Here is a 13,298-nt window from a genome sequence, read left to right as displayed (position 1 = left end):
CGGGAACCTGGTGATACCCCCGCACCAAGTCAATTTTAGAGAAAATCGACATTCCGGCGAGGTTGGCAGAAAAATCCTGAATGTGGGGGATGGGGTAACGGTCATTCTCCGTGGCATTATTTAAACGGCGGAAATCTCCGCACGGCCGCCACCGACCGTCTGATTTGGGCACCATGTGAAGCGGAGAGGCCCATGCACTGTTCGAACGCTGTACAATGCCAAGGCGCTCCATGGCTGCAAACTCTTCCCGAGCGACGGACAGTTTCGCGGGGTCGAGGCGGCGCGCGCGCGCGAACACCGGGGGCCCGACCGTGGGAATATAATGCTCAACCCCATGCTTCGTTACCGCGCCAGAGAAATCAGGGACAGACAGCGATGGAAACTCTGAAAGCAAACGCTGAAAAGCATCCCCGGAGGTCACTACATTAGCCCGAATTAGGGGTTCGGCGGCCCGTGTAAAACATGGCAGCGAAGAAAACGAAAGAGCATCAATTAAACATCTGTTAGCAACATCGACAAGCAGTCCGTGAGCGCACAGAAAATCAGCACCTAAAATAGGTACAGAGCTAGCGGCAACAACAAAGTTCCACTGGAAATCCCGGCCATGAAAACAAACAGTCACCAACCTTTCCCCAAACGTTTTGATGGGAGAGCCATTTGCTGCCATGAGCTGCGGCCCACAGTTCGCTGCTAGTCCGTCGGCAGCGGTAGGGGGAAGGAGGCTCTTCTGGGAGCCGGAGTCCACGAGAAAACGTCTCCCGGAGCGCGAGTCCTCTATGAAGAGCAGCCTCTCTGTATTGCCAGCGGTCGCGGCTGCTACGGCGCGCTGGCGGGTCCATTTCCCTGGGCCGAGAAAGCGCAAGGCGGCAGGCAGCGACGCGCTCTGTCGCCAAATCGCTGATGGTAGAAACAGATGTTCTTGCCGCCGTGCCGGCGTGTAGCAATCCCTGCCGTCAGCAAGGGGGCGGATGCTCTGGGGGAGGCAGGTGGTGGCGTGGAAGGCGTCGCCGGCGAGTCCGTAGCCACGGCGTGAACGTTGAAAGTGCGGCTAGCCAGGAGAATGCGATCCGCTTCTTCAGCCAGGGAGCGATAATCCTTCGCAGGCAGAAGCGGGGAGTTTGCGAGGACGGCTCTCACGGCGGCCGGTAGCTGGCGGAGGAAGAGGTGGGCGAAGAGGAATCCCCCGTCATCCGGCCCGAGCAACGACAGCATGTTCTCCATGAGCTCGAGCGCGGTACCGCCACCCAAGCCTGACAGGTTGAGGAGCTTTTCGGCTCGTTCAGCGTCGGAGAGGGCATAGCGCCGAAGAAGCAGCTCTTTAAGGGCGGCGTATTTCCCTTGGGCGGGTGGGTCCCGGAGGAGCGGCATCGCGCGGCGGGTGGCCAGCGGGTCGAGTGAGGCCACCACATGGTGATACTTCGTGTCGTCAGCCGAGATGCCGCGAAGGGCGAACTGAGCCTCCACGTGCACGAACCATGACGGGGGGTCATGGAGCCAAAAGTCCGGCAGTTTCAGCGCCACAGCGAACGTAGCTGCAACAGGAGGCGGAGGTCCGGCGGCCGCCGATGCCTCCAAAGCGGAGTCTGCGTTATCTGCGGCCCGTTGCATGCTCGAGTCAGGGGTCACCAATGTGGAGGTAAGCATTACGACACAGAGCTCTCAGTTCACACTCCTTCTTTATTTGTCTCCAACATCAACTGGACATATCGCGCCACAAAACAGAAGAACACACTTCCTCAACACTGGGTGTGAGTGGAGCCCTCTAGTGGTCCACCACAATATTTTAAAATTTCAATCAAGTGGAGCAATATTGCAAAGCCATAATGGTCCACTTGAAAAAAACAAAATCTGTTGGAGAGCCTATACCGCCCACTACTGGACGTTACAATTAAACAGGCGAGCTTTGAGTGTCTGACTCTGTCGACATTTCAAAAACTAGAGGTCAAAACATGTCATTTTGAACATAAAAGTCTTGTGCAGAAAAAATGCCGAAGAAGGAGAAGGGGGGAGTTCCTTTTTTTAAGTATAAACTTTAAATATTAACTTTTAAAAGTTGCTAACAAAGTAGTTCATCTCCAATTACATGTTATTGAGTAATCAAGTCTTGTAGCCTAGCTTAAGATATTAGCTAGGTTATTTCTGATTGTAAAAATGTCTTTTTTCTTATGTGTAACACGTAAAATTACATTTATTTCACCATATTATTACTGGGGTTTTTTTTCGATAACAGGCTTCACTATGAGCAAAAACAAAAAAAGATTTGCGCACAGGACTCAGGCAAAGTTGCAGCATACGGCAGAAATTAATTAACACGTGTTCTATAACAGGCACATGCAATTGCTTTTTAACATCAAGTGCTGCACATTTTCTTCAGGGGCATTGTATTTCACAAAAACATGTTCAAATAGTACTTCAATAGAAACAAAGTTGATAGTTTTGTAATTAGTGGCACCGATTTAAAATTCTTCTCAATTCATTGAGAATATTATACATATTCTTTATAAAATGTTATGATTTCGTATTCATCAATGATATAAATACCACTGTAATGTTTTCTTTTTTACACTTAGAGTCTACCGCTTCTGCTTATTTGGGGTATGTAATTTTTTCTTCTTTTCTTTCATATATATATTTTCCAGGAAAAATAAAACTGAAAATGTTATATCTTCTGTTTTAGAACAAAAAGAAAACGATTACAATCAATGAAATTATTAAAACTGTGGAACAGCTGAAAAAACATGGTATGCAACTGGAGGACCATGCACTTCATAAAGATGGCCCCTGGGGTCAAGTTTGCCTGACACTTGGTATTCAGAATAATAAAAATAACCGCTACAGAATTTGTGATGCATTTTGTCAGGTTAGTTCTTTTCACTTAATTTTTTTAAATATATTGTATTAAATTATTTAGTTAAAATCAAATTTATTAAAAATGTATGCCTGAACAGACAGAACTTGTCTATAGGGGATTCAGATAATGGACAAAAGCCAACAGAGCAGGTTCCATAAATAAAATTCTATTAGTTTGATATCAAATATGTTGGTATACCACATTTTAGTCAATGTGTTACTGTTGAAATTATCCCTAAACTTAATATTGTTACGGGTAATGTCATTTATGACAGGAAGAACTATCAGCTGCCGCTTCTCTGTCACCGGACATCTCCTCGCAAGAGGATGGACAGCTGTCTCCTGAGCAGGTCAGTCTGTCTGTACTATCATAATTTCTCTTTAACACTTCCATGTAATTACACTAAAGTTACACCCCTCAACTCATGTAATAGCAACCAGAAGAACTATCAGCTGCCGCTTCACTGTCACCGGACATCTCCTCGCAGGAGGATGGACAGCTGTCTCCTGAGCAGGTCAGTCTGTCTGTACTATCATAATTTCTCTTTAACACTTCCATGTAATTACACTAAAGTTACACCCCTCAACTCACCGCTTCGCAGTCACCGGACATCTCCTCGCAAGAGGATGGACAGCTGTCTCCTGAGCAGGTCAGTCTGTCTGTACTATCATAATTTCTCTTTAACACTTCCATGTAATTACACTAAAGTTACACCCCTCAACTCATGTAATAGCAACCAGAAGAACTATCACCTGCCGCTTCTCTGTCACCGGACATCTCCTCGCAGGAGGATGGACAGCTGTCTCCTGAGCAGGTCAGTCATTAAAAATGATTTCAAATAAGTTATTTGATAAGATTGGTGCTAGTATCATTGTTTAAATGACCACTTTATATTACATAAAAAAATATTTTTAAAAACACAATATACAATTAATATCAAATGTTGTAACATAGAATGAAATTTATATTTCATGACACTTCTCACCATGAATTTTTGCTATATATTCTGACATTAGAAACACTGGCATTTAATATACTTAAAATACACGAGTATTTCAAGTATATTTACTGATATTATAGTAGTTATGTAACATGGACAAAACCTTTTCTCACTAAATAAATTTTTCCTCTTTTTTAGCCTAACAGCAACTCATCTGATGATGGATTCATAAGAATCAGGGTCCCACTTGAACAGACTTTTTTTTTCTTGAAAACGAAAGAATGGACTAATATAAAAAATAAGAGATCCCAAAGAGGATACAAGGGACTACAGTGGACAAATCTGATTTCAGACGGAATACGGACAGTGTTTCCACATTGTTCCTTTGCTTTCAAAAGGCACAGAGTCAAGGCTTTGGACTCAGTAAGAAAGGGCCCTTTCTGGTGTCTGGGTTACTGCAGTTTTGAGGATTGTCCAGTCACTGTCACTGTCACTGTAGATAATGAAGACGATCTAAAGGCAAAAGTCAGTTTTCAAGGTCTCGAGTGTGTGCACAACCACTACGACCTGAAAAGAAGACCAGTAAGAGCTCATAAGAGAGATAAAATTGGCCATGAATTGGAAAAACAATTACCTCGAGCCATGTATCTGGAAAAAATGAGCAAAATGGATGATGATGTTGTGCAATCGGGGTGTAGAGATGAAGTTCCAACTCCTCAAGTGTTGAGAAACATAGCCTGGGAAATCCGAAAGAAAAGTCGTCTTCATCATAATGAGATTATGAGTCTCCAGTTAATGGTGGAAAACAAGAAGAACAACCCAGAGGATGTATTGCAGAAAGTGATGTTACATCCAAAAGGTGTTTTTTTATGGTCTTCCAGGAGCATTGAGATTTTCCAGAGCCGCTGTCGGGAGGACATAGTTTATTTGGATGCTACAGGAAGTATCAAGCCTCCTTTCTATGTTTACGAACTTGTAGTGAGGAATCCACGAAAAACGTGCTCTCCCCTACCAGTGGCTACATATTTAACATGTGACCATACCACTGCCTCAGTCACATAATTTTTGGAAGCATTTCTGACTGATGTTGCAAGGGCCTTTGGGCGCAAAGCCATGCGTTTACCTTTAATGCTTATGTGTGATGGATCTATGGTCCTAATGCAAGCTATCTGTTTAGCTTTTGCAAAAAAAAAATCTGTCTGACACAATAAATCACTATTATAACATCGCTTCGGGAAAAGGAAGCAAGGAAGACTTCGAGGTTCCAATTCTTCACAGATGCCTTAGTCATGTTATGAAGAATGCCAAGGAGATCTGTAAAAAGTAGTAAGTGTAGTCCTTTTAATACAGTATTCACTTCTTTGTTTGTTTTTTATTGTGACATGTGACATGGCATTTCATTTTTCAATTTGGGAAAACATTATTACTGTTTTGGAAACACTTAAAGATAATTTTTTCTTAAACTGCAGTGCACCAAAGAACTACCATCTTGCAATGCACACTGTTGGAGTCTTCACTACTGCAACTTCCTTAAAAGACCTCTCTGACATGGTTCAAAGTGCTGCAGTTGTTTTTGGGAGTCCTTGTAGTGGTGAGAATGTAGAAAAACATTTTCACAACCTGCAGTTATGGATGCAGAAAGCCAATGTTGATGTTGATGGCAATGCCAGAAACTCAAAAGCTGATGAGGACCTGAAGGTAAACTGAAGTCAATTTTTATTAAAAATAAAGGCTAACATTTTGCCTCTTATACATCTTTTTAAATACTTTGGAATAGCATAATAATCACAAGTCACAAGTAATTTTAAATGTTTTATACAACATAATGTTAGGTTTTTAGATTATAAGATGAGTGCACACAATGTTCAAATCACATAATTATTCTGTTTTGTCTGTTGGCTAGGGAGTCAAGGGAAACAACCTCTTTGGGAGACATTTTAAGGAGCTCATTTCCAACACATCATTGGAGATGGATGGTGAGGCAAACCCTTACTACAGCAAAGGGCTCATGGAGCACATCAGCAAATATCTTCTTCCTTTTTCTGGATTATGGTCTGCAATAATGTTAGGTAAGCCATTTTAAAGTAGACAAGTAATTAGTTTATAAAATGAAATTACACACATCAATATTATTCTAATCTTCCAAATACAAAGGTGACCTTGGAAGACATGGCACTGGGAAAATGTATGAGCAGTACCACAACAAATACAATGCCTTAAGAAAGATCAAGAGACAAGTAAGACACATGATTTTTTGTATATATACATATTTGTGTGGAGTGATTAAGAAACGGCGGGTCCAGTGGAGTCATCTGTATTGCAGATCATACAACATTGCACACAACAACAATGTGTATCTTTAAAAAAAATAATCACATTTAATGATTTCTTAATTTGATTTTTCAGAATATTACTGAGAATAATAAAATGCAGGGGATAATGGAGAAGAGCCAGTGGGATCTGAAACATATCCGTCTACGTTCGGGAAGGCTCACCAGGCTGGATGACTTTGTTGTCCAGTATCAAATCAGTCACACAGCGCTGCTGAAGGAGTACGAAGTCTCAAAAAGAATGCTTCAAAGAAAGGTTTGCAAAATGACTGGCTGATGTCCATCAATGCTTTGCCGTTTCAAAATGGAACATTAAAAAGAAGTCTTCTTGATGTGGTGGGATACTGAGGTGCCCCACATTGTGATTTTATAGCTTGGTGGCACCGGTGTGTCTTACTGGCCATTTTTGTGTGTTTTGCTTTATTGTGAATTAAGGAAAATATTGTCACAGCATTTCGCTTGTAATTCCTAAACAATGTTCAATGACTCCCATATTTTGTTCAGAAATTTAGAGTGGACGAAGAAAAATGGAAGGAACGTCGCCAAAAAAAGAAGGGGAGATATGTAACAGTACTCCGCAAGCCATTTCCTTTCAGGAGATCTACAAAGATGGTATAAAATGTTGCACAAATTTATCGTTCATATATAAAGACAAATATTTTGCATAACATTTTTTGTATTTCTTGTACACAATATTTATATAGGTTGCTTCCTCTATGGCCCCGAGTTCCCCTGTGCAGACTGGTAGAGTTGAGGATGTTACCTTGGAAACTCCAGAATTTCAGGTAGGATTGACAACTGCTAACATAAAGGATTCATCAAAGTAATAGTAATGCTTTCTTTTTCCATATAAGATCCTTTCCATGACACAGTAATTAGTCATGGACACGTGTATGAAGGGCAAATCTTATTTATTTACATGTTGATATTCATGTTCAATTCATTCGATGTGAACATCCAGGATTTTGGTTGACTAGTTGTAACCTTAACTTAAGTGGGAGGCACCAAATTTCAAAATGAATGCAGTGATTACATGGTAAATTTTTGGAATAACAAAATAAATAAATATGTTTTCCTCAGTAGAAACTGAATGGGAACAAGCATTCAGGAACATAGTTAGAGTATGGGAAAAGTAATGCTCAAGGGTGGCTGTAGCTCAGGTGGTAGAGCAGGTCATCTACTGATTTGAAGGTTGGTGGTTCGATTCCTGGCTTCTGCATGCCCAATATCCAAGATACTAACCGTAAATTGCTCTCCAGTGCATCCATCGATTGTGTGTGAATGTTACTTAGAACACACTTAGAAAAATGTGCTTGGGTGAATGCGTGAGTTGTGTAAAGCGCTTTGAGTGCTCAGAAGAGTAGAAAAGCGCTTTATAAGAAACAGTTCATTTACCATTCAAGACATGGAGTGATACATTTTGAATGAATTTTCCAAAGACATACTGTTAATAACAGTCCATAAACCTTTGTTAGAAATAACAAAACCATGTTCAATAGCTGGTCAGATCTTATGTTAAGTGTGTTTTCCTTTAATGAGGAGGTCCTGTCTTTGTGGAAGAAAAGAGACACAGAGGTTGTGGTTTCTGTGCTTCCCTCAAAAAACCATGGTACGTCCATAATTATCCACCACAGTGATCTGCGAACCCTTCGACCACACCTGTGGCTAACAGGCGAGGTATATCAATGATTAATTTAAGCACTCATAACCACAATAATTAGACTGTGTAATGTAATTCAATTAAAAGGACATTATCATGAAATTATTTATCATTAACATAATTTAAAGTATATAAATTACATAGCTTTTGTGTTTATGCAAATTCTTTACGTAGGTAATTGAAGGCCTGTTTCATTGTCTGGCAAAAAAGGAGCAAAAGGGGATCTACATTATGAACCATTACACAGCGGGCTTGATTCTCTTTGGTGATCGGACACAGCTTTCTCGCCAAAGCTTGCGGAACGTAAGATGATTGTCCAATGTCCATATAATTATGTTCAAATACATTTAGAAAGAATTACTGATTGAATGCTAACAGAATTCCACAAACTGTAAGAAATACATACATGTTTTCTGACAGGTAAACTTCGATCGGTACCAGGCCATTGTCATGTTTGTTAACATTAAAAATGTACACTGGAAGTTTCTGGTAAGCAACAAGATTATAACTTTAAAGTCTGTGTATTTTTTTTAATGATGATATATTAATATTGTTTTAATGATTTATCTTTGCTACAGTTCATCAATGCAGTGAATCACACTGTTTATCTCCTTGATCCTGCCCCAAGTTCATCAGAGGAGGAAGACTCTAAACTCGCTGCACGTAAATTCAGGTATTTAGGCTTTAACACATTTTGTTCTATGCAAATAGGCTGTACAAGTTAGTTTACTACAACTGCATTTTTGTAGAAGCTTTTTGTACCTGGCCCCACAATGCGTGTTTCTCTGTTGGCGTCCTCTTGGCCAGGTCTCATTTGCAAAATCATTCAGTACAGTTAAATAAAAATTATCAGGTGAACAAATTATTTAGACAATAATTCTGATGGCAAAAGAGCCACACGGGACAGGCCAAAAAATAAATAAATAAATAAAAAATAAATAAATTCTGTATAATTCTGTAAAATATCTTTTTTTTTAGATTACGAAATATGACATATGCCAAGTTGTATTCTGTTTTCTAAACATTCTGCTTTGTAATAATGTGCAGTGATTACTTAAAAATGAGGAGAACCCGCCACGCAAAAACAGAATGGGTGGACATTAAATGGAAGGGAGGTGTCTTGACCCATCCAGTGCAGAAGGATGGCTTCAGCTGTGGAGTATTAGTGGTGATGGTAAGTGATGATAATATACATTTGTATATAATTTCTTACTTGTTTGCCATGCCATCATGTCAGAAGAATATCCACATCCATAACAGTAGCTGTAATAGATATGAATACATCTAATTCTAAATTTCACAGTACACTGCACAAATTAAGTATATGGTTAATACTTTGGTGCCCTAAGTCATGCAGATTTTGTGACATACTCTTTATAGGATGTGCAAATATTGAGGCTGCACAGTGATTGCAGATACAGTATACTTTAAAGAGAGCAAGTCACAGTCGGGAATTATTTCCTGTGTCATAATAGTGCATTATCAGTAATCTCATTCTCTCACTGAGCACGCTCTGGTGAATGGCTAGCACATCAGGATGCAGGTGGTATGTATTGTGTCACAGTCTGCGGAGACAGGCCGTGCGGTGGTGTGTGTGATGGACCCAGGTGTGTACACAAGTTAGTAGACGGGAGTGAACTTAACAGAAAGCGAGCCTTTATTATGGCTGAAGAAGACAAAGTGTACAAAACAAAGCAGGGATAGAGTGACTAAACTAGACTATAACTAAACTGGGAAAACTAATACTGTGACAAACTAAGAAGACTCAGAGACTAGGATGATCACTGCAAAGACTGACCGTGAAAACATGGAGGTGAGAACACAGACGACGCGACACTGAGCACAGCAAGACTGGGGACTAAATACACACATGAGGCGATCAGGGGAAGTGGAGACACATGAGAACACAGCTAACTAGAATGGAACATAATGACAATACAGGGGAGAGTAACACTAACTACAATGAACAAAGAACACCAGACTCTTCCAAAATAAAACAGGAAACACGCAGACATAGACATGGAAATGAAACATGGCATGAACTTAACATAACTGCATAGACATGAAACATGACACGTAGACACAGAACCAGGGAGACTGAGTACAGGGGAAGATGGCAGAAATAACTACAAGAACTTGACAACATAAGACACACAGACATAACACACATGAAGGGGAAGAGAGACTAAACACAAGGATAATATAATTACAAATGAGCTGGAATAACTTAATGAACCTAAACAAACAATAAACATCCAAATAAACTAAAACTCAAAACACTGGGTCGCATGACCCAGGACCATGACATATTGTCCAGCATTGTGGTTAACTTGGAAAACATCCACATCTCTAACAGCACCTTAAGAGACTGTAGGGCCACCCTGTGGACTCACTTTATTGAGTCTCTGTGGCACTAGCATAACAAAGGTTGGGACTCTCCACAACATTTTTATAGAATATACTGAGTATTGCCCAACAGATGTTAAAAGAAGTCAGCTGCCCACACATTGGAAGCAGACTATAACTAATAACTAGTAACTGGAGATGTTCCCTATTACAGTTATTCATCAGCTTAAAAGAATATACATGGCTCTGGCCCTTACTGTAGAGTGGAGTGTTGTTTTTAACCCTGTCCACTTTGTTCTCTATGTTTACAAGGTATATCACATATTTATTCATCCACGATGTCCATTTCAACAACCCTGTACTGAGGGTTAGAAGTTACCTGGTGTTCATTAAGACTTAAATCTATTTATTGCTCTTTGTTTTTCATACTGTTTATGCAAGGTTATAAACATCAGAAATTTTATATTGAGTACAATTGTGTCTTTTTTTTCACAATTAAAATTTTGAGTATTTCTCTGTAGATGGCACGGGCAGTGATGAAAGTATTTCCAGATTTTCCCGTCATGAAATTTAAAACCTCAAAAGAAAAAATGGCAGAGGAAAGAAAATTGATGGCTCTGGAGATACTACAAGCATCAGGTTGGTTTGGGGGTGAATAATAGAGAAAATGTGTGTGTGTGTGTGTGTGTGTGTGTGTGTATATATATGTATTTGAATGTATGTGTGTGCGTGTGTGTAGATTGAAATGTATTATTCTGTTAGTAGTATTATTATAGTGCACAATAGCACTTTATGCTGTGGTCTAATCGATAGAAAGTTGTAAGTACACAGTTTAACACAGTGGTTCCCAAACTTTTTTTTGCTGGGCCCCCCTTGTTTAACAAGAAAAATGTTCGCGCCCCCCCACCCCCGCGCGTGCACGCGCGCACGCACACGCACAAACACATCCTTCAACCACACACACCCATATTTTGCTCCATTGCGGTTTATTTCACACCTCAAACATTTATTAAACAATTAAGCAAATACAAATAATCTGCAATAAATTACAGGTACTAAGAAAATAAACTACCAACTCTTTTACGCTCTGTCCGCACCTACACGGGTATTTTTGAACGCGCAGCTGTTTCGGGCACATGTAAACGGCGTATCGAATCACCGAGAACGGAGATTTTTTAAAACTCCTTTTTTTTTGCGTTTACGTGTGGACAAGGAATACAGAGTTTGTCACGCAATGTCAAAGGTATGTGCCTTTTTCACGTCACACTGTGCGCCACGTTATTGTTTACATGAGATGGATTGCAGAATGGCAGATAGAGACAAAATACTGTTAATCTGACATTCTGCAGGTTTTACACGCTTACATATACAGGCCATTACTGTCCCTGCATTTAGAAAGGCAGAGGCATCATGGTGTAATTATTTTACATGTAGTTGTTTTTTTTCCTGTGTAATAATGTTCAACATTGCTATCAATACATTTTTCAAAAAAAAAACCTCTACAAAATGGGTTCAAAAACATAAACAACTGTGGGATACTGTTTGTCCGTGATTTGAACAGCCCAGCGCTGCTCCCGATGCAGGGAAAATTAATTCTGCAGGGAGACCTACCTCAGCACTTGTGCAGGTGAAACCAAAGGGAAGATGTGCTTCACCATATTTTCTAGTCTTTGGCTTAGAATGAAGTTGGTTTGGAAACATATTCAGCAATGCTTCATCTCCTGCTTTGCGTTTGTGTGGGGGGCCCGTGCTAGCATTGTCCAAGCGTTGTTTTTGTTTTTTTTCCCTTTTCATGCCGCGCCCCCCCTGCAATAGCTCTGCGCCCCCCCTAGGGGGCGGGCCCCACACTTTGGGAACCACTGGTTTAACATATGCACGAATTGGCCTTCAAACGAATGTCTATCTAATGTGTTTTGATCCTGTATTTTAGTTTTTGACACTAACAGCAACTGTGCCATGTGATCGCTGACTAAGCCACCTGGATCAGGACCTTCAATGATGAACTGGGTGAGTTGGAGGGTATTTGAATTTCTCAAAAATGTGTAAAAGTCTTTGAGTATAATTTTTTTTGTTTTTGCTTTGTCTGTTTGATTTTAAATAGATACAATATGACACCTGTCAAAGATGGTACCATGAACAGTGCCTTGACATGACCAACAATGACTTTAAAAAAGCAAAGGAAGAAGCGTGGAATTGTCTGCTGTGCTGTTAAACCCCAGACTTATTGGATGCTTGTGTCAAAATATTTGAAGACGTACTCTGTTGTCTCCACCAAAGTGATAAATTGAGCAACATAATACGGCGAAACGTTTTCATACATATCTCATGCACATTTCCGTGATGTTGTAATTTACCTTTAAAGCACCTTTAATGTTATCATGACTGCACCTTTTGGACTTTACAATTTACTCTCCTTGTATTGAGCTTTTCCCTTTTTCTGGGATTTGTTTTCAAAGATAAACAGATTTACCTATGTTACTTTTATGAAAATGGTTCTATTTCATAACATTTCAAATACAAAGAAAAGATTGTGGCATTAATATGTAAAGACAAGAAATCCACTTGAGTAAATTTTAATAAATAAAATCAGACTGACTTGATATTGATATGGTATCACTGTGGGGTTGTACACTGTTGATCTAAAGTGGAATTACCCTGTGGAAACAGCAATTTTCCATTTTAGAGCATTTTGAAACCACTGAAAGTTAGGTCAATTGTGGACAATTTGAAAAGGCTTTTATTTTTGAAAGCAAAATCAGAATGACTTGACATTGATATGGTATCACTGTGGGGTTGTATACTGTTGATCTAAAGTGGAATTACCCTGTGGAAACAGGAATTTTCCATTTTAGAGCATTTTGAAATTGTTAAAAGAGTTGGTCGTATATGGGCAATTTGAAAAGGCCTTTATTTTGGAAGGCAACATCAGGATGACTTGATATCGATATGGTATCACTGTGGGGTTGTATACTGTTGATCTAAAGTGGAATTACCCTGTGGAAACAGGAATTTTCCATTTTAGAGCATTTTGAAATCACTGAAAGTTAGGTCAATTATGGACAATTTGAAAAGGCCTTTATTTTGGAAGGCAACATCAGAATGACTTGATATTGATATGGTATCACTGTGGGGTTGTATACTGTTGATCTAAAGTGGAATTACCCTGTGGAA

The 13,298-nt window shown here is 40.0% G+C and overlaps 1 protein-coding gene across 1 annotated transcript; it reads left to right on the top strand.

Annotated features, from left to right (window-relative positions):
• The first annotated feature begins 2,971 nt into the window (after positions 1–2,971).
• Positions 2,972–12,984, top strand: LOC109202448 (uncharacterized). Its single transcript, XM_019359943.2, has 19 exons — positions 2,972–3,000; positions 3,126–3,200; positions 3,285–3,500; positions 3,585–3,665; positions 3,990–5,117; positions 5,261–5,489; positions 5,695–5,767; positions 5,946–6,028; positions 6,198–6,377; positions 6,626–6,733; positions 6,826–6,906; positions 7,661–7,798; positions 7,956–8,084; positions 8,202–8,270; positions 8,360–8,454; positions 8,829–8,955; positions 10,649–10,766; positions 12,058–12,134; positions 12,229–12,984. Exons 5-18 carry the CDS (start codon positions 5,086–5,088, stop codon positions 12,087–12,089), a joined length of 1,494 nt encoding a protein of 497 aa, XP_019215488.2. The 5' UTR covers positions 2,972–3,000; positions 3,126–3,200; positions 3,285–3,500; positions 3,585–3,665; positions 3,990–5,085; the 3' UTR covers positions 12,090–12,134; positions 12,229–12,984.
• Positions 12,985–13,298: the final 314 nt, after the last annotated feature.

The sequence above is a fragment of the Oreochromis niloticus genome, linkage group LG6 (assembly GCF_001858045.2).
Source record: "Oreochromis niloticus isolate F11D_XX linkage group LG6, O_niloticus_UMD_NMBU, whole genome shotgun sequence".
NCBI classification, from domain to species: Eukaryota; Metazoa; Chordata; class Actinopteri; order Cichliformes; family Cichlidae; genus Oreochromis; species Oreochromis niloticus.
This window is presented reverse-complemented; position numbering and strand designations above follow the sequence as displayed.